Below are 19,405 nucleotides of genomic sequence, written 5' to 3' on the forward strand. Positions count from 1 at the left end.
TTAATTTAATCTAAGAGCCAGTTTTATTCGATTTTCAAGTTTAGTTATTTAAATTTGATTTGAATTTTTGTATTTAAAAAAATTAAAATAATTGAACTGAGTCACTAAAGAAATGTTCTCTTCGTATTTTAATTTTTAATTTTAAATTTATTTTTAATTTTTGTGTTGTAAGTGTGTTTTAAGATTGCTAACGTTTTTCACATTTTAGAAATTTTGAACGTATTTGTAATGAAAATAATAAAATAATTTTTTTTTTAGTTTTCTTTACAAAATTTTTCTTTATTTTTGAAAATATTTTTTTAAAAATATAAAAATAAATATATTTTCACTATTTTAAAAAATTAAAAATAATCTGAAAATAGTAAAGAAAATATGACCTAAATAATTGAAAAAACTTACTCAAGTAACTGAAAAATCTTACTATATTAATTTAAAATATTATTCGAGTAATTAAGAAAGAGTACTCAATTAATTTAAAAGATCACTCAAGTAATTAGGAAAAATTAGTCGGTTTGTTGGTTTGTTCAATTTTTTTTTTAATATTTTGGGTTTTTTTATTTTTTATTTTTAATCAGTTCAATTTTTTATTTTATTTTTTTAATCAATTCAATTTTTTTATTTATTTAATATTTTTTATTTTCGTATTTATTCAATCAGTTATTTTTTTTCACAATTTTGGTCCATTTGGTTTCAACATTTCAGTCGATTCAATAACCAAACTGACTGAATGTTTACCCTACGATCCACTTAAATATGTTAATTTTAGGTTAAAATTTATTAATATTTTTTTAAAATTTACAGTTTAAAAAACTCAATCTTTTGTAATTTTATTTTTGACAAAGAACTCCTTTAACATTATTTCTTGACAAAAAAAGCTAAATTTATATGTCAAGAAGAAAATGATTATAATACCTCAATTAATTTTAAACAATTATAAATAATTCTATTGTTGCAAATCAACCAAATATATATTTTAACTCTTGTACTTGTATATTTTTTTATTTAAATAATCAAATTTTATATTGTTTCAAAAACATATCTGAATTATGCAATTTCGATTCAATTGTATTCCTGTACTTTTTATTGTTTTCAATTGCACATTTTGATAAATTTTTTGAAAATAATAGATTTAAAAGTGTAATTGAAATAACAAAAATTTTAAAAATACAATTGACTTGAAATTGCATAGTTTAAATGCCTCTTTAAAACAATAAAAAGTTTGATTGTTTGAATGAAAAAAACAACGTGCATATATTTTATGATTATAAATAAATTAAAAATAAAAATACCAAATTTAAGTGGAGTTTAATTGATGAATCGAGAAAGAAAAATAAAGAAAAAATATAACCGTTAATCCTAATTAGTTCCTAAACCCAAGTAAAATTTGAATTTATCTCGAAAAACGTGCAAAAGTCATCTATCCATAATCTAAATGAAATCCAAATTCTTTTTTAACCGAAGAATGAAATTAGTCTTAATTTATTTTTGAGTTGCAAAAGTAAAGTAATTTTTAAATAATTAAACTTTTAATTGAATTTTTTATTTTTCCTTAGTAGATACAATTTTTTTAACTGAATTTTCATACATTTTTTTAATTTTTTATTTTTCTCAATAAATATGATTCTTAATTGAATTTTCAAATATTATATTTGTTATTCTAATTTCAAAAGTCGAAAATTACTTTGCTTTTTGATAGCCACCATTACCAAAAATTGTTATAAACTGCTTTCCTATATTTTCACAATTATAATATTTAAAAGTACTCATCAATTCTTTTTATTATTTTTTAAATTATTTCAAAAAAATTTAAAGTGAAACAAGTAATCAAATAATGTTATTTTCTATTTTTGTTTCAAATAATAAAATTAAAAATAAAAGGTCGGCCAAACAAGCTTTGAGGGAGTTTATTAGATTTTAGTCGAAGAGCATTCTCGATCAAAATAAAAAGGGTTAAGTGTCTCAAATTATAAATTTTGAGGGAGTTTATTAGATTTTAACCTTAATTTTATGACATAAAATTATTAACGCACTACAAGTAGGAGACACTTATGGGTTGAATTAGTTCTAATTCTATATAACTCGAAAAATTCATGACCATTTGAACACAAAATCGATTTGATAACACAAAAAAAAAAAAAAAATGAATCCAATTCAATTAAAAATTTGTTTGATTGAATTGAATCTCAATTCTAAAATCTAAATCTATATAATTACATCTAAGATTTATGAAATATGTTTGAAAATAAATCTTAAAGATTAAAAAAGAAAATATAAACAAAATAAAAGAGAACAAAAAGATATTTGTAAAAAAAAACGACAAGACTTCTATATTTGTTCATGTAGGGAATGGACCCATTTAAGTTAAAAGAAAACACACACACTCCCATACTCCAAAACACCCTTATTGTGCAGTTAAATAACTAAACTATCTTAAATTAAAACCTTTTTTTAAGGTCAATTTCGAGAGATACTCAGCATAACAATGTAAGTCAGTTCTAAAATAATACTTAGAGATCGATTTACACGATTTCATAATCCCTTCGGCTCAATCTATCACGTAAAGATCGTTTAAAATTCTAATTAAATCCCTTATTAAGTTTTAGCAACAACGTTATTAGTCTATTCATTGATCCTTAAAAACTCAATTAATAATGATAAAATATCATATTAAGACTATGATTAACAAACAAACGACAACACTCTTACATGAACTCGAACACAAAGTAAATATTCAATTCTTTTTGCTAACTAGACCTATCACCTTAATAATGCTAAAAAGATATTCATGGTAATAATAAGCTTTCATCTCCTTCAAGGGTGGCCAAATTATGTTGGCGATGGGCTCTACTTGTAAAGCTAATAAACGAATCCATCATCCATCATTGTTTCGAGTGAGTGGCTGTCTCCACTGCACTCAAAGCAAAGAGGGAAGGGCCAATTCCTCATCCCTTAATTTGGTCTTCTCCTTTTAAAAACAATTCAAATAATTGTTTATTATGAGTGAAAACCATTTGCAATCATTAAAAGCACCATCTATTTTAATAAATATATATGTATATATATATTTATGAATAAAAAAGTTACTCTATAATGACTTTTCATTTGAATCATTATCTTTGATCTTTTACGAGAAAAACGAAAATGTTATATTCACAAATAAATTTAATAAATAATTTTTATAAATTAATAAAATTTATAATAGTCATATTCAAAATTAATAATAATTCATAATAATCTTTCCTATAATTAATAAGAGTTTATAATAGTAAGTAAGTATATTGTTAATTTGTGATAGAACTATTATGAATTATTATTAATTTTAAAAAAATTATTATAAATTTTATATATGATACATTGATTTATGAGAGTTACTTGTGAGTATAATATTTCCTAGATTGTATGTAAATGATAATAGAAAACGAATACAATATGAAATAAAAACTAGGAAATGATATTTTTTTAAAAGTAGGAAACAAAAAGGAGGGGGAAATGTGTAAATAAAAAATATAAGGACCTTTTTTGTAAATATAATTTTTAATATAAAAAATTATAAAAATACTTATTCAATCTAAAAATAAACCTGGTTAATTTCTTTGTGGGTGGAAACATATTTCTAATATTTTTTTTAATATTATAAAACGATCTCAAAACGTTTATGAAATTATAAAAATAACTTAAAAATATTTTTTTTGGGTGCTTCTCAGCCTTTCGATGGAGGAAACATTTTGAAAACGTCAAAATGTTAATCAAATAAATATTAATAAAAAGTATATCATATCAAATAAATGTTAATAAAAATAAAAGAGAATACAACAATCTAGAAGATATACTTATAAGCCTAAAAGAGATTAAAAAGAGGAGAGAGTGGTTAAAATCTAAATGTATTAGGCAAGATAATATAGCAAGGACACATTTGTAACAAAAAGACTAACTATCCAGTTTGAAAAATATATGGTTTGTTTGACTTGATTTAAAATAAAACAACTCAAAAGAATTTTGATCTTCAGAAGAGATATCAATAACAAATAAATAAAACATCTTCTCTTTTATGTATTTTTGAAGATCATGAAAATTTAGAGGACTTAGAGAAGATCGTTTTTATTCGTATGTGTATGTTTGAATTCCTTGATTCAGACTGCTCAATAAAGCATTGTTAAGATTCTGTCATGTTTCAGGCATTTGATTATATTTCACTCAAATATTTAAATAACTCCTATTGTATAGATCAATTGGCAAAGGAAGAACCGCTGGAGTGTTCTTCTTTAGATCCTCAGGTTCCGTGTTCGAGCCCTAACCAAGAGAGAAAGCTCAGTAATCAAAGGTTATCCTGAAAATTGAAAAATGACAGGATGCCCTTATGTTAGCGAAGAAAAGCTAGGAATAGAAATTGTCTGCTAGATTTCCTGATTTACATCTCTTGTCGAAATCATGGGACCAGATAGTTAGGGATGTTTGAGATGGTGCGTTAACTAAAAAAAAGTTCAAACATCTAAAGGGAGGTCTTCGAGGGTGTAAATAAATTGAACACCATGAGTAATATACTAAGATTGGAGAGATATTTATTGAACACCACATTAGCACTATACTTTTAAAATAACCTGAGCATGAGAGTAAGGATGATAAAAAGTACCTATAAGGAGGAAGAGTAAATACAGTAGAAAAAGTTCATACTTCATAATGAAAAACAAGGCATGAGGAAGGTGAAAGAAAGCTCAACAGAAAATTTTTAAACATGATATGAGAAATAATAATTTCTTGAATATAAGAGTATGGGTAAAATGATCGACAGAAGATATTCATTTACATGACCTTACTTAAATGAGATTAAAGTGTATGATAAACTAATTGAAATAATTTATATTTTTTAAAATATTACATCTTCACATAATTTTTTTCCTCGCTATCTTTATATAGTTTTCATTCTTTTATAATACGAGTTAACTAGAAAAGAAAACCAACATTAATTGTCCTTTCAATATTAAGCTTAACTTTTTAGGGCAAAGTTTAACATAAGCCATTGTATTTGGTTTAGAGGTTAAATTAACAATTATATTTTAAAAAGGGTTAAATAACTCTATATTTTTAGACACGGATCAAATTGACCAATGTACTTTAAAGAGAGCCAAATAAGTCATTGTATTTTTAGACACGAGGCCAAATTGACCCCTATAATTTAAAAATGATCAAATCTTAGTTGTGTATAGTTATTTGAAGTTAGATTTTGACTTTAATTTGGGCGTTTGCAATTGCATAAGGTTCTTTTGATTGAGAATAGAATTGACGTCATTAAAAAGCATTGCTAATGTGGCCCTAGCTTTGAAAGTGTAATGACTTATTTTCTCTTTTTGAAGTATGGTGGCTAATTTAGGTTTAGGTTTGAAAGTATAATGCCTTATTTGGCCTTTCTTAAAATATATTGGTTAATTAGGCTCTCAAGTCAAAGTATAGTGACTTATTTGACATTTCTTCCATTTTTTTAATAATAATATTTTACTCTATTTTAGTTTCAATTACTAATTGTGGTTTGTCCCATTAGATGCTGCCATTGAAATATGATGGAGATAACTATTGTGTATAATAAGGTGGATGATGTTTCATCTAGCTATTTAGGTTGCGTTCTCTTTATTATTTTTAATTTTTTATTTTCTAAAATAATAAAAATGCGTTATATTTGTTGTTTTTAAAAATACATGTGTTTTCTAATTTTTTGTTTTGAAAAATAGTTTTTCAAAATAACAAAGAGAATGCGTTTTTAATTTTTTAAAAACAGACTATCAAAACAAAAAACTGAAAATGAATTTAAAATTGAAAATTAAAAATTAAAAAGTAAAAAGAACGTAGTCTTACATTTCAATTTTCAATGTGGGTCTTCTTATTTCTTACATCTCAACAACGTGGGTTCTCCTCTAATGGCATGTTTTGGCAGAGCTCTTGTAACACCCCAAATTTCTTGAGCGTGTTATAACTTAAGATTTCGGGAATATAAAAATTATTCATATCACAATCACTGCCATACATCACACAATATCTCAAAATTCCTAATTTTCACCTTCTCAGCTTAACAAACCGAATAATCGAATAGCTAAGATAGGTGTTAAAATTTCGAAAACGGAAGCTAGATCGAACCTGATATGGTTCACAACCATAATGCTTTATTTATCATAAATAAAATCGTTCAAGACGTCTACAAAATGTATTACATGGACATCATCAAGTAATAACTAAACATCTTTAACATATCCAAAATTACATAGGTTCGCATATAAACAAAAATATGTTAAACATGATACAGACAGCAGATTAAACTTATTATTCAGCTACCTCCTTTCCCTTAGAGCCGCTCGTCGAACCTGGAACGTTTGAATATTCCAGGAACATAGTCCAATTAGAAGATGAATCTTCTAGTGAGAAACTCCAAAAACAGTTTATATCGATACATGATCAGGTATAAAATGTATGAGAAAATAATGAGAACTACTCCGAAGTGCCTCGTGAACACGTTAACCTCCTCCAACAAGAGCTTTCTCAATGTCGCAAGCATAGCGCCTCTTGGGAGGTCCCTAACCATGTCACTTCGGCCCGACCTCATAGCACTCATGCAAGCACCACATCCGTTGTCCCTTAGGCTCACGGTCTTCCCCATAAGAGCTTTCTCGATGGCGCACGCATAGCGCCTCTCGGGGGATATCCGACTTTTGCCCTCAGCCAACAACAAATAGATATAACAGTATGGTCACACGAATTTTATAAATGCAATTGTTAAAAAGCCAATAGCATATAATTTTCAGAAAAATATATATGCATCATGATTTCACGTAAGAGAATAACAAGCGTTTATGTGTAAGAACTTCACGAAACACGTATCATACAATAGAAGTCTCTCATAAGAGAATAAAAAATAGGATTTGGAGTATAGGAGTCTCACCTTATTCATTTATCTCTTAGACGGTATAATTTCACAGCAAACGGCCTAGGTTTCTCGCTTTTTTGCTGACTAATTTTGGCGAACTCCGACGAAGACCCACAACTCCGACGAGGCTTGTTCTTCGCCACTTTCTTCCCGCCTTTTTGCCGAACTCTCTTCTCTCTCTCTAGAGCAAGCTCCTCCTCTTAGAGTGCTTCACTCCTCAAACTTGGTTGGAATGATTTGAGAAGAACCCATGGTGCCTTTTTATAGATTTCTTCAACCAATCACATTATGCCACTTGTCATAATCTTAGCCATGGACTCCAAAGACTCAAACCTATAATTGAATGGCTTTTGAAATCCAAAGCTAGAATGAATTCAACTTTTGAAATCCAAGCTAAAATCCCAAACTTTTTTCAAATAACACTTTGGCCCTTATTTCAAGTCCTCAACTTTAATATTTTACCACATAAGCTCTTAATTTTATCCTTTTTTCGTTTGGATAATTTTCTAGTTACAATTACACCCTCAAACATCAAATTTATCGAGATACTTAAAATCTCAAAATTAATAAATTAAAATTACTCGATATGTCCAATTTTCCAAAGCCCCTTACCAGCATTCGGCTATTTTAGGCTACAACTTAGCTTAACCGAAAAATCGTCTCTGATTTAATTTCTTTCAGCGTCATAAATCTCGCCTCGAGACGCTCGTAAAAAATATACCTTTATCCTCAGGTATCTAAGATCTAGGGCACTCCCTACAACTGATTTGGTCACTCGTTGTCATTTCAAACATATTTTTCGGTATTTTAAACTCACTTAAAATATGTGGCATCTTCATGAAAATATGGGGTATTATAGCTCTCTCTCTAACAACAACAATGGTGACGACAATATTTGATTCCCATCTTTTTCTCTCTCATTAGCATTTTTTTCTCCCATCTCTATTGGGTTCAATTTGAATCCAAAATATTAATAGGTTCACAATGAACCTAACATCATCATCGGCTTAATACTTTGGTGTGAATCATCATGATGATAAACCTAATTCAACAATAATAGAAATGATTAAAAATACCTAAAAAAGAAAAGGTTGACAAAAAATCAAAACCAAGATTCACAACTGGGGAAAGAAAGTGGTAATGAATGGAACCCAACATCATAACCAACAATTGTTGAAGAAATAAACCCTTGCAAGTGTGTTTTAGTTACCATCATTGTTGAAGATTGACAATAGGAAAGGGGAAAACGTTAACCATTGAACGAGAACCAACACCCTTCAAATGCAAAGGGAACAAAGACTCATGTGGCAAGTTAATATGTAATTCATAGACCACCCTTGAGGTTTGCTTAAATTACACCAAGTACCCTTGTATTTTAAAAAATGGCGTAGACCTCTCTTAACGATAACAAACTATAGGAATTGACCATTTTTCCCCTTTACTTAAATTACATTTTCTATCTTTTTCTCTCATCTCCCATTTCCATAGTCTCCCCACCTTATCTCATTTCCATAGTCTTTCTCATCTCTTTTCCTTATCTAATTGGGAATTGGGTTTTCAATCAAAACTGAGATGGTTCAATAGTTAACCTAGATGGAATCCACAATCTTTTGTCTTTTCAATTCATCGTTGAACCTAGATTTAGGTTTGTCATTGAGGTCCTTCAAAGACGAATCCTGTAAGCACCCCCGCCCGGATATCCCCAACCATCCGGACTACCCGAACGGGAGCGCCTACGGGAGGAGAAAATAATGAAACACGAGACAAAGATCACCCCGGCATGCATACACAAAAATGAGAACAGCGGAAGCAAAGCTCAAGACATGCATGCACTATGGGTACCCCGCTAATACAGCGGTCACAAGATAAATAAATAAACACAAACTCCTGTGCCGACATACACGAGACTCGAGAAAAGACCTGGCACAGTACGAAATAATAGAGTAAATTCTACCTAGACATCAGAGTGGATAGAAATTGACGAGACTGCCTGTACACCACACCGACTCTGCCGTTAAAGCTGACTCCCTTGCTATGGCCCACGCCGCCAGTACCTGGAATGATGGAAAGCAAGGTGAGTCGAGAGACTCAGCAAGCATAAGGAAGAAAAGGCATAAGGCTACACAAAACCAGAAGTCTCACCCCAGAATAAATCCCCAGGTACACACAAGCCATGAGACGCTACAACACAACAGCTCAATAGCATAATAAAATAAAAGCACATACCGGTCCTTGGGGCCCACATAAGACACTTGGCACCCAAGTCCCATACTAACCTGCCGCTGCCCTGAAAGGCAACAAACCTGCACGCGCTGTCCCAGGCCGGTACTCCCGTCACCTGTATCCGTCGGTACTCCCGACAACCGAGCCAAAGGCTCCCTCGGAACGGTACTCCCGTCCGAGAACTAAATACTACCAGTATCCATGCAATGCACATAGAAATGCAATGGCGTAATGAACATCAACGTGATACAAGGCGCCCATACATCCAGGCATCAGGCCATGCTCCGCCCACATAGTAAACCACACGCCATGCATATGCCGCGCTGGATGCAACCTAACCAAGCTAGAATGTCCGTGTCCAAGCATACTCAATAAATGAATATCCCAACTTGCATCCCGTACCCATGTGCATATCAAATCATGAACAGTAATACAAGGTATCTAATCATGCAGTAAATCACATACCGACAGAGCTAGTCAGCAATGCCCGACACCGGTCAATGGCCAGTGACTAGGGGTGTCCACCCGACGGTCCACATCAGGGCCGTACCATAGTCTACCCCAACGTCACCAAACGGTTGACCCCTGCCCCACTACTCAATAGCTCTAACCAAATCATAAGTAAATCTAGGAAAAAAAACTGTAAATAAAACCCGCACGACTAGGAACCTAGTTCCCCAACTGGGTTCAGCATCATTCCGAAAGGAATGGGGGCGGTACAAACCCCCGTAGGCTCACAACAAACAAAACTCTAGAAGTCTCGGATTTAAATTAAAATAAATGAATAATAATTTAACAAATAAAGTTAGGTGCCGAATTAAAGTAAGCGAGAGGATAAAGTACAGGAAATCACGGGGTCTTTCACGGGAAGTAAAGATTAGGAAGAGAGGGTTAAGAGCTTGCCTTTACACGGCCGTTTCCTCTATTTCTTGCATTCCCGCTGCGAAGTAAAATGTTTAAAAACGTTTGATAACAATTAATAAAACCCGAGGCTCACATTAATTAAATCTAACCGTATAATATAATTAATTTAACCATCTAAATCCCACATAGGCACCTCGTAAATAAAATCCCAATAAATCTCATATTTCTTTTAAATTAAATCATGCCCAAAACATCCCTAATTCGTATAATTAATACGCAAAACCAAACCGAATTAAGGGAAGACAAGGGATTCACCAAATGGAAATAGATCGCAAGGGTAGAGGAGAACTTGCCTCGCTTAAGCTGATTACAGCGTTTTCATGCTTAAACATCACCAAATTAATACACGTTGTAAATTAGATTAAACTCCTAAAATTAATAAAATTGAGCCCAAAATTAAATTTCAACCATAGAGAATGTATAACACATAATTATTTACTTACCTGATTAATTAAATTACGATTAAACATAGTTTAATCTTCAATTTTTCTCTAAAAAATGACCCTCGCGCGCGCTGCTTCTTCTTTCATTTTTCTTCCTCTGGTTCTGTCTCAAATTTGGCCGAAATCGGCCTTAAAATTGCAGCAAAAATGCTGCTTTAACGCGAGGCAAATGGGCGGCCCACAGCGCGCCACGTGGCGCGCCCAGCAGCTGTACATGGCTGCCACCGCCTTACCCAAAACGACGTCGTTTTGGGCAAGGGTTTTGGCTGAAAATCAGCCAAAATTCCTCCACAGCGCGCGCGCCCGCGGGGCTCGAACCCGCGCCTCCCAACTGGCATTCCTCACGCGCGACCACCGCGCCACACGCTGCTTTTAACATATATATGCCTCCTATTAATTTTAAACCCATCCCAGCTCAATTTCACAGATCTCCTTTGAACCCCCACAGTTTCCTTTATTCACACACACACCCCCACATATCTTTTATTCTATATTTCACTTTTACCCCCAAAATCACTAAATTAATTTATTATTTTCCTAGATAATCCCCAATAATTAATTATTTTCTTTAAACCTTAAACACTCAATAATCACCAAAATATAAGTTAAATCATTTTTTTTTATTTAAACCCACAAGTATTCAATAATCTCCACAAACATAATAATTATTAATTAATATTTCTCTTAAACCCAAAAATATTTAACAATTATCAATTATTCCCAACCAATACAATAATTAATAATTATCAACCATGAATTCCTTATTTTCCTTAAAACCACATAAATACATACTTCCTCTTAAATTCTCAAATATTTAATAATGTCCTCAAACACCAATTTGACTAATTATTATTTATTTTCAAATTTCGGGATATTACAAATCCAAAAGACAAATGATTTTTCTTTTACGTTAATGGTTTGTCTTTTGGGATTATCTTTGAAGATTGTTTGTTGTTTGGGTTTGGGCTTGTCTTTGAAGACAAACCTGGGGTTTATCTTTAAAGAAAAGAAAAACAAAGAGAATGATATAGATAAATAGTGAAGATGAAGCTAAATTGAGAAAGAAAGATAAAGAAAGAAAGAGGGAGATAGGGAAAGAGATGGAGAGATACCAACGTGAAAATTGGGTTTCATCTATGAAGATTATCATTGTCACTATTATTTTCTTCTTTCTACAAAAATCTTTAAAGATTTTACAATAATAGTGACATCGATTCATGTTATTTCATCTTGTAGGTTCATCTTTATGGTGAACAAACTCATTTGGGTTTAAAGATGTGTGTGTATGTGAGAGAAAAGAGACCCATAGGGATTTTGTTCCCCATTAGCGACAATGGTCGTTGGCAGCCTAAATTTAATATAAGTTTTTAGACAAGAAGGAAAAATTGACGAGGAATCACAAAAGTCAAGGGAGGTCAATGTGAACATCGAGTTGCTCTTAAACAAGAACATAATGGTTTGTTAATGGGGAAATTATGAAAATATTATAAAATCTTTAGATTAAATAATTTCAAAATATAATTATCTCATATTACTTTGGAGAGTGGCGTAAATTGATTTGCATGAATGGACCAAAGTATCCCTTTCTATACAAACCCTTTTCACTCTCTCTCCTTATTTTTTCTCTTTGCTTTGTCTTTTTGTTTTCTTCTTCATCTCTTTCTTTTCCTCTCTTTTTGTCCAAACCATCGCTCACTAGTGCCCTTTGCTAGCATCCTTTGCCACTACTCATTGCCTTACTTCTCAACTATCTCTACCTCCACTCAAAGTCTTTCGGCTTGCCACTACCTAGTATCTTCAAGCCTTCTTTTCACCACCATATCTCATTCACCATTTGTTGCCCCATGACGCCTCCATCATTAGATTCATCACCTCCACCTTTGCCATGGGATTTGCCACTATTACCATCTTTGCCTCTATATTTTCCACCATTCATTTGCTTTCAACATCATATTTTCCACCTCCACCATTCCCACATCAAATCTATTGCCACCACCATCTCCCATGTCATTTTTGCCATCGTAAAACTGTCTCTCTTATCATTTTTGGTGTCATCTAGTGCCACCATCTACCATTGCAAAAAACTCAATTCTCTCGCTGCCACAAACAACCCATCTGACTTCCTCTTTAGAAAAACCAATTATCTTGTTGGGAACTCCAACAATAGGGTTCGAAAAAGGGATGCTATCGTTGGGTTGATTTGACCATAATATTACATGTTTAAGTTAATTATATTAAACTTCGTAATCACTTTAAATATAATTGTATATGTTATTCATTTTTATTCTTTTTCAACTTCAATAGTGAGAAGTTTAAAGGTTTTAGAGTTTTTGAAAATCTAATTTTTAAAGTCTAGCTGCATTAATATGAAGTTAGAGAATGAAATTTATTAATTTTTTTTTCAAAAGTTTTTAAAAATTTTAAAGATCTAATTTAGATTGGCTTAATATAAAATTAAAAAATAAATTTTAATAATTTCTTAAGATTACCAAGACTCTTGAAACCTAACATGTACTCTCTTAATTTACTAATTAAGGTAGTGTTTGTTAAAATGAGTAAAATAAGATTATATCAATATAAAGTTAGAATATTTTTTGGATTAAGATATGAAATGGTTAACATAAAATTGGAATACTTTTCGGATCAAGATATGAAATGGTCAAAATAAGATTAAAAATATTTTAATATTTTTATCAAACTATTTATAAATTTTTTTAAAAATATACTAAAGTACATATGCGTCATTTTTTCTTATATGTAAAGTTCAAGATATAGTAGAAATAAGCATATATAAAAATATTAAATAAATTAAATAAATATATTAAAAATAATAAAAATTTAAAATATTATATATATATTTTAATTTATATCTTATTCAACAAACCTTACTTAAAAGAGCCAAGATATATTAGAATAGATATAATTACTAAAGTATAGCGGTGCGAGAGGGTCACTGAATTTGAAAAAGGTACGCTCCTTGTCGTCCGCTTTATACGCGCCGTCCCAAAATTTTGAACTTTTTTTGTTTCCGTTGGACGATTCTGCCCCTTCCTCTCTCTCCCATACAACGCTCTACACTCGTTAACACTGGGAGCCAACCGAGTCAAGAAAACCAAACGAACGGCTTTTTGGCCTCCGCCAGAAGCATCTTCTCCCCCGAATAAGCTGTGGCCGAACCCACCCACAATTTTGACGTTTTTACTCGCCGGCCTCTGACGCCGTCAACCTCTTTCGACCGTAAGTCTTTGGCTCTGTACTCGGGTGTGTACATCGGAGTCCGTCTGTTTGCTTCTTGCCAAAGAAGAGGACTATTAATTCCCTTTAGGCGGTGCTTTTTAAGTTTTGGAGCGTGTTTTTGAATTTTGAATTCTGGGAAATCTTGATTTGGAGTGCAATCACTCCTCTTAATGGTAATTATCTTTTGCTTCGCTGTCTTAAAGATTTTCGGTTGTTGCCCGATTTGAAGATTGATCTCTCAAAATTTTTGGAAACTTCTTTGGAGTCTGCTTGTTCTGGTTTCTGGGTTTGCGAGAGAGTGCGGCGTAATGGTCATTTTCCATCGTTTGAAGCTCCACAGACAGAGGGGCCCAGTAAATTTGTAGGTAAAACTTCGATACGCTCCTTCATTCATTCCCCAATTTGAGCGAGATTGATTCCATAGACAATGAAGTGGAAAATGGGTTTGGGGGGATTTCTTGAGATTTTTTTTGCGTTAGATTAAAAAGTGGTGGTTGTTGAATTTTTAGGTAAAGAGCTTTGGTTTTCAGATTTAAAAAAGGGTCTTAGATTTTGTGGTGTTAAAGAAACAGGAGCATTAGAAAAGGTGAGGGGCAGTATGGTCTTTCCCCTGCCTGATTAATATCATGTTAATCAGAAAGCCTGACACTAAAAAGTTTTCAATTATGGGTCAGAATCACATTGTTTGATTCTTTTTGGGGTTTCATGATTTCTGCAACAGATAAGGATGCTGAAATCAATGCTGCACACTTCCTCCTCCCTCACTGAAATCCATAATATATGTTTTCAACTGACCTTGATGTTCATATTTGTACTAATGCCCATCAACTTTGATTTTTTATTTATTGGAATAATTATGTGTAATGGGGAAGGGTGGGTTAGGGCTGTAAAGGCATCAGGGTGTTAATAAGCCTTTGCTCTGTTGTTTAGTTCTTGAAAGGCCCTCTTTTTCTTTCCAATATTTCTAAAGCTTGTTTACTTTTGGCTGATGCCCAAGTTTGATAAATCTTATTGCTTGGTGTTCTGCCTCTTTACAATTTGCTTCAAGCATTTATCAACTCGAGGTATCTACTCTGCAATTGCTATGTGTTCTTGTTTGGACACTGTGGGGAACTTGTTTAGGATTCTTGTTTTTGGTACTGAAGGTGTGAAGTAATTTTGTTGAATGAAGATGGTTCAATGGCTAAAACTGTTTAGGCTTAACAATAGTCTTATTTGTTTCAAATTAACTATGCTGAATTCAAAATTTTCTGTTATAAACGTACTTTTCTGAAATTGCAGCATATTTTATCTGGTCCTATGACTGAGTGCTCTCGTATTGATTATCATCTCAAGTTTTTTTCTTTTCCTTTTTCATTTGCGTTTGCCTAACATCTATTTGATATTTTAATGCCCTAAATCAGGAACCAGAACAATGTTTCTGGTCTGGATCATGATTCCCTAACTTGGTTCATCCAGTTTGTTGATTTTTTTAACTAGCAATTTCTCATTTAAATACCTGAAACCGTGCAATATTGTAATTTAGGCTGAAACATGATTCCTACACTTCTGTTCCATCCATCAATGCTTGAACTCTCCCAAACGATCTCACAACCTTTAGATTTTCATTTTTTAATTTCTGCTACAGGTTCGGTGAAAATTTCCTTGACAGAGCTAGTGAACCACTCACAGAAGATTAGAACTGAAGGGCAGTTGTAAATATTTCTTATGTGCTTCAGTCGGCAACCCCGTTGAGCTCATACAGATGAAGAAGCTCTTCTTTTTCAGATCTGCGTCTAGCAGTGGAAACAACAATCCAGCTCCATCGCCATCAAAGGGTAAGCAGCCTTACTGGGAGAATCCATCAAATAACGGAGTGAATGCTCAAGCTACCAACAAAGCTGAGAATAGTTTCAGAAGTCCCAGAGGCTTATCCAAAAATAGAAAACAAGTATTTGAAAACCAGACCTCTGGTAACACCCCATGTCTTAGAAGGAGCCTTTCATTCTCCTCAGCAGTGTTACATGAAGGTCTGCTAGGACAAGGTAATTTGACTTGCTTTGATCACAATGGGTCTCCTTGTGGTGGCAACGATATTTCACACAAGCAGTCAGATCAACGTTCATCTCGGTATGGGCTATTTTTGAAAACATTAAGTTTGATTAAATCTTATTTTCTAACTAAGTCATTACTCCTTATGCACATAGATATGGAATTGCTTCTTGTAACTAATTTCATAGCACTCTGGTTCTGTTAGTTGGCGTTCCCTTACTCCTGAGAGACAATCTAGGCCAAAATGCTATGAGAAGGTTCTTGTCCAAAATGGATGTGTGGCAGAGAAGCCTGGTTCTTCTACATCTTCTAGAGGTCACTGTGACTCCTCGGAGAGCTCTTCATATTGCTCTAGTAATTTCTCAAATCAAGTTGTGGACCGTTATATTGATGGAGAACAAGAACAAGAAAGGCGTGAAGTGAAGAATGTTCCTTCCCAGAGAGATCACACTGGAAATGGAAATCGTGTAGGGAAGCGTCCCCCACGAGTTCAGTATACAGCTCCTGCTTCACCAACTGATAGCATGAAAAACAAATCCAACTTTCATTCGTTTAGGGAAACTAAGGGAAATCGATTTCACCTTTCGTCTAGAGATTGGGTTGAGAATGGATTTGGGCATGAATCACCTCGGAGACTTGCAAAGCATGTCATTGAGAGACTCTCTCAGTCCCGTGCTTTACCAAAAATAAGTTCAAAGGAATCTGATCCTGACATACCAATCACGATTGAAGATATCTATACTGGATCCATGAATAGATGCTGTAGTTTAAGGGCAGATGGGTTTTCACATAACAGTTGTCCACTAGATGGGCCTAATGAAACCACCAGTGGGTATCACCATGAAGAACTCTCAGATTTTGAGGAACACAACCATTTAGCTCATGATAATTATGAAGTTGTGAACTCTATTGAGGCTGAAGGGGTTCTAGATGAGGAACTACTTAGAAAATCCAAGGAAGCTGAGGAGCGGGTCTTGTTACTTTCAGAAGAGCTGGAGCAAGAGGACTTTCTTCAGGGCATTGGTTTCAGTATGCCAGCATTGATTCAAACCATTAGAAACTTATCTGGGGAGAGATTAAGCATGGCACTTGAGATTTCAGCTGCTCATAGGGCTCAGCTTGCTGAGAGGGCTTCTGCCAGAGAAGAACTCAGACTGGTCAGGGAAGAGTTAGATTCACGTACCCGAAGACTAGAGAAGGAAAAGAATGAGTTGCAGTCAGCATTAGAGAAGGAGTTGGACAGAAGATCAAGTGATTGGTCCTTCAAGCTTGAGAAATACCAGGCAGAAGAGCATAGGCTTCGTGAGCGAGTAAGGGAGCTTGCAGAACAGAATGTCTCACTCCAAAGGGATGTGTCTTCTTTAAGTGAGAGGGAAATAGAGAGCAGGAGCAGAGTCACCGGTACAGAGGTGCAACTCAAGGAACTAACAATGAGAGTGGAGGAAGTAAGCAATGAGAATCAACATCTTCGACAAAATCTTTCCGAGTTACAGGATAAGTGTAGAGCAGCAGAAGAAGATAGAGATTACATCAAAAGAAATTATGAAGAGAAGGAAAAGAAAGCAAGGATTTGCATATATCTATTACAAGGTTACTAAGAACATGCAATGAACAAGAGAAGACAATTGAAGGGTTTCGAAAAGGACTCATAGAGGAAGTTGAAAAAAAGGCTTCTCTAGAGAACTTTGATAAGCAGTTGAAGAAGCTTCAAATGGAGCAAATAAGGTTGACGGGAGTGGAGCAGGCTTTGAGGAAGGAAGTGGAATCTTATAGGCTTGAGGTTGATTCTCTTCGGCATGAGAATATAATGTTATTACACCGTCTAAAAGTCAGTGGACAGGAAGGTGGCTTTTCAACTTTCAAGCTAGATCAAGAACTGTTGAACCATGTTTACTGCATGCAAAATCAGGGGCTATTGTTGCTTAATGAAAGCAGCCAACTTTGTACAAAGTTACTGGAATTCATCAAAGTGAAAGTAGGCCAAACAGTAGAAACTAAGCAAGCTACTGAATCTATAAGGAATGGTTTAGATGAACAATTTGTAATTGAATCTGAGATGAAAATCCAGGGCTTCAAGAGGGGAACTGAAAGACTAACGAGGAGTTTACAGACAATTTCTGCTGTGCTAAATGAGAAATCCAACCCAGTTCTTGTGAAATGTCATTCATGCTGCTCGGGGGATAAATCAGGGAAATCTTTTGATCAGAGCTCAGAGGTACTAATTAAAAACAATTGTGTTTCTATCTTCTATGATTGCATTCTTTCAAATTGAGTATTTAAATATGTTGGTTTCCTGTATCTATGGAGAATCTGACGTTTTAATTCCACTTATATAGGACATGGTAAGATCAGAGCTTAAAGCAGAAACTTTACTAACAAGTGTGTTTACGAGAAAAGTTGTACTCCAAAGAGGTAGAGGTGGAGCAATTGCAAGCTGAGCTGGCAGCTTCTGTTAGAGGCAATGATGTTCTCAGGTGTGAAGTCCAAAATGCATTGGATAACCTCTCCTGCATGAACCATCAAATGAAAGATCTTGAACTCCAGGTAGTCCTAAAATGTCATAATCTCGACTATTATATAACTTACTTTATGTTATATGTAGTTACACCCACATGAGTGCAAGAATTGAGCAGTCATTGAGCATTCTTGGAGAGAGGGATCCGTGGTGTTTGTTGATTCGTTCTCTTCTTATATTAGTTGAGAAGATTAGTTTTGGCTAAACTGTGAACTATTATGAAGAAGGATATTAATATCAATGCTGTTTCAGAGAAATTGAATTTGATTTCTTGTTTTTGTATGGGAGTTGAAGGGGGAATAGCAATTAATACAGGAATATCAAAAGTGATCAGTTTTATTTGTTTAAAGGTAAATGAACTATAAGAAATACTCTAGATTTTAGATTTAAGTGGTCTCCTGGGAAATTGAGGGAGATGGAGTTGTTTTTAAGAGTGCTTCTGGAGTGTCTTTTTCATTAATAAGTACTTACATAGTGAAGTAGTAGTGTTACTTGGGAGAACCATTCGTAAGAGTAAGGATGGTATATGACTGTCAAGACAGTTGCAGAAGCTAGAAATAGAAGCCAGTCGACAATGCCTAGGCCCCTAGGCGAGTGGCTGTCAATGAGTACAAGCAGCATTATTTTGAAAAGCATATTTTTCTAGAATGAAGAAAATGAACTGAAAGATGGTATGCAATATCGCATTGCTAGAATATTGTTGCAAACTGCTAAATGCAAGAGCATTTTTCTATCAATTATTAGAGTGTATCCAATTAAGCATGATGCAATTCAAATGAACATATATAGAAACATATCTATAGGGGGATTAATACTCCTTTTCACAGTTTGTCATGCCAAAACTGCTTACTCTATGAATGTTGTTCATAATATTTACTCTTTTCATTCTAAGGAAAATTTCAAGTAGATAGTAGTAAAATATGTTTTTGCATCACTAGGTGTATTGTTAAAAACAAGCCAAAGGAAAAGTGATATGCTTTTAGAGAATTCATTCCGAATTAGGATGGATTCGTAGTGATACTAGTTGAAGCAATTGCATGACATTTGAGAGTCTTAAAGAGATGCAATGATGCATGCAAGAGACGACGCTTAAAAATATGCTTTTTTCACTACCATCTTTTT

The 19,405-nt window shown here is 33.4% G+C and overlaps 2 protein-coding genes across 4 annotated transcripts in view; both read left to right on the top strand.

Annotated features, from left to right (window-relative positions):
* The first annotated feature begins 13,516 nt into the window (after positions 1-13,516).
* The window catches only part of LOC127810322 (uncharacterized), a 28,425-nt gene continuing 22,536 nt past the window's right edge, over positions 13,517-19,405 (top strand). The window contains exons 1-2 of one of the 3 annotated variants that reach the window (XM_052349738.1): positions 13,517-13,737; positions 13,941-14,102. The gene's annotated coding sequence lies outside the window, so the exon portion shown is untranslated. The remainder of the gene's footprint in view (positions 13,738-13,940; positions 14,103-19,405) is intronic. The other 2 variants (XM_052349737.1, XM_052349734.1) reach the window with 2 other exon arrangements.
* On the top strand, positions 15,482-17,366 carry LOC127809350 (uncharacterized). Its single transcript, XM_052348114.1, has 2 exons — positions 15,482-15,846; positions 15,974-17,366. Exons 1-2 carry the CDS (start codon positions 15,482-15,484, stop codon positions 17,364-17,366), a joined length of 1,758 nt encoding a protein of 585 aa, XP_052204074.1.

This window comes from Diospyros lotus, chromosome 9 (assembly GCF_014633365.1).
Source record: "Diospyros lotus cultivar Yz01 chromosome 9, ASM1463336v1, whole genome shotgun sequence".
NCBI classification, from domain to species: domain Eukaryota; kingdom Viridiplantae; phylum Streptophyta; class Magnoliopsida; order Ericales; family Ebenaceae; genus Diospyros; species Diospyros lotus.

What these genes read in the sequence shown, in the direction of transcription:
- LOC127809350 (XM_052348114.1), top strand. Translation starts at nt 15,482, where the DNA reads ATGAAGAAGCTCTTCTTTTTCAGATCTGCGTCTAGCAGTGGAAACAAC. An exon ending in TCAGATCAACGTTCATCTCG is followed by an intron (nt 15,847 to 15,973) that starts GTATGGGCTATT and finishes TGGTTCTGTTAG; the next exon opens with TTGGCGTTCCCTTACTCCTG.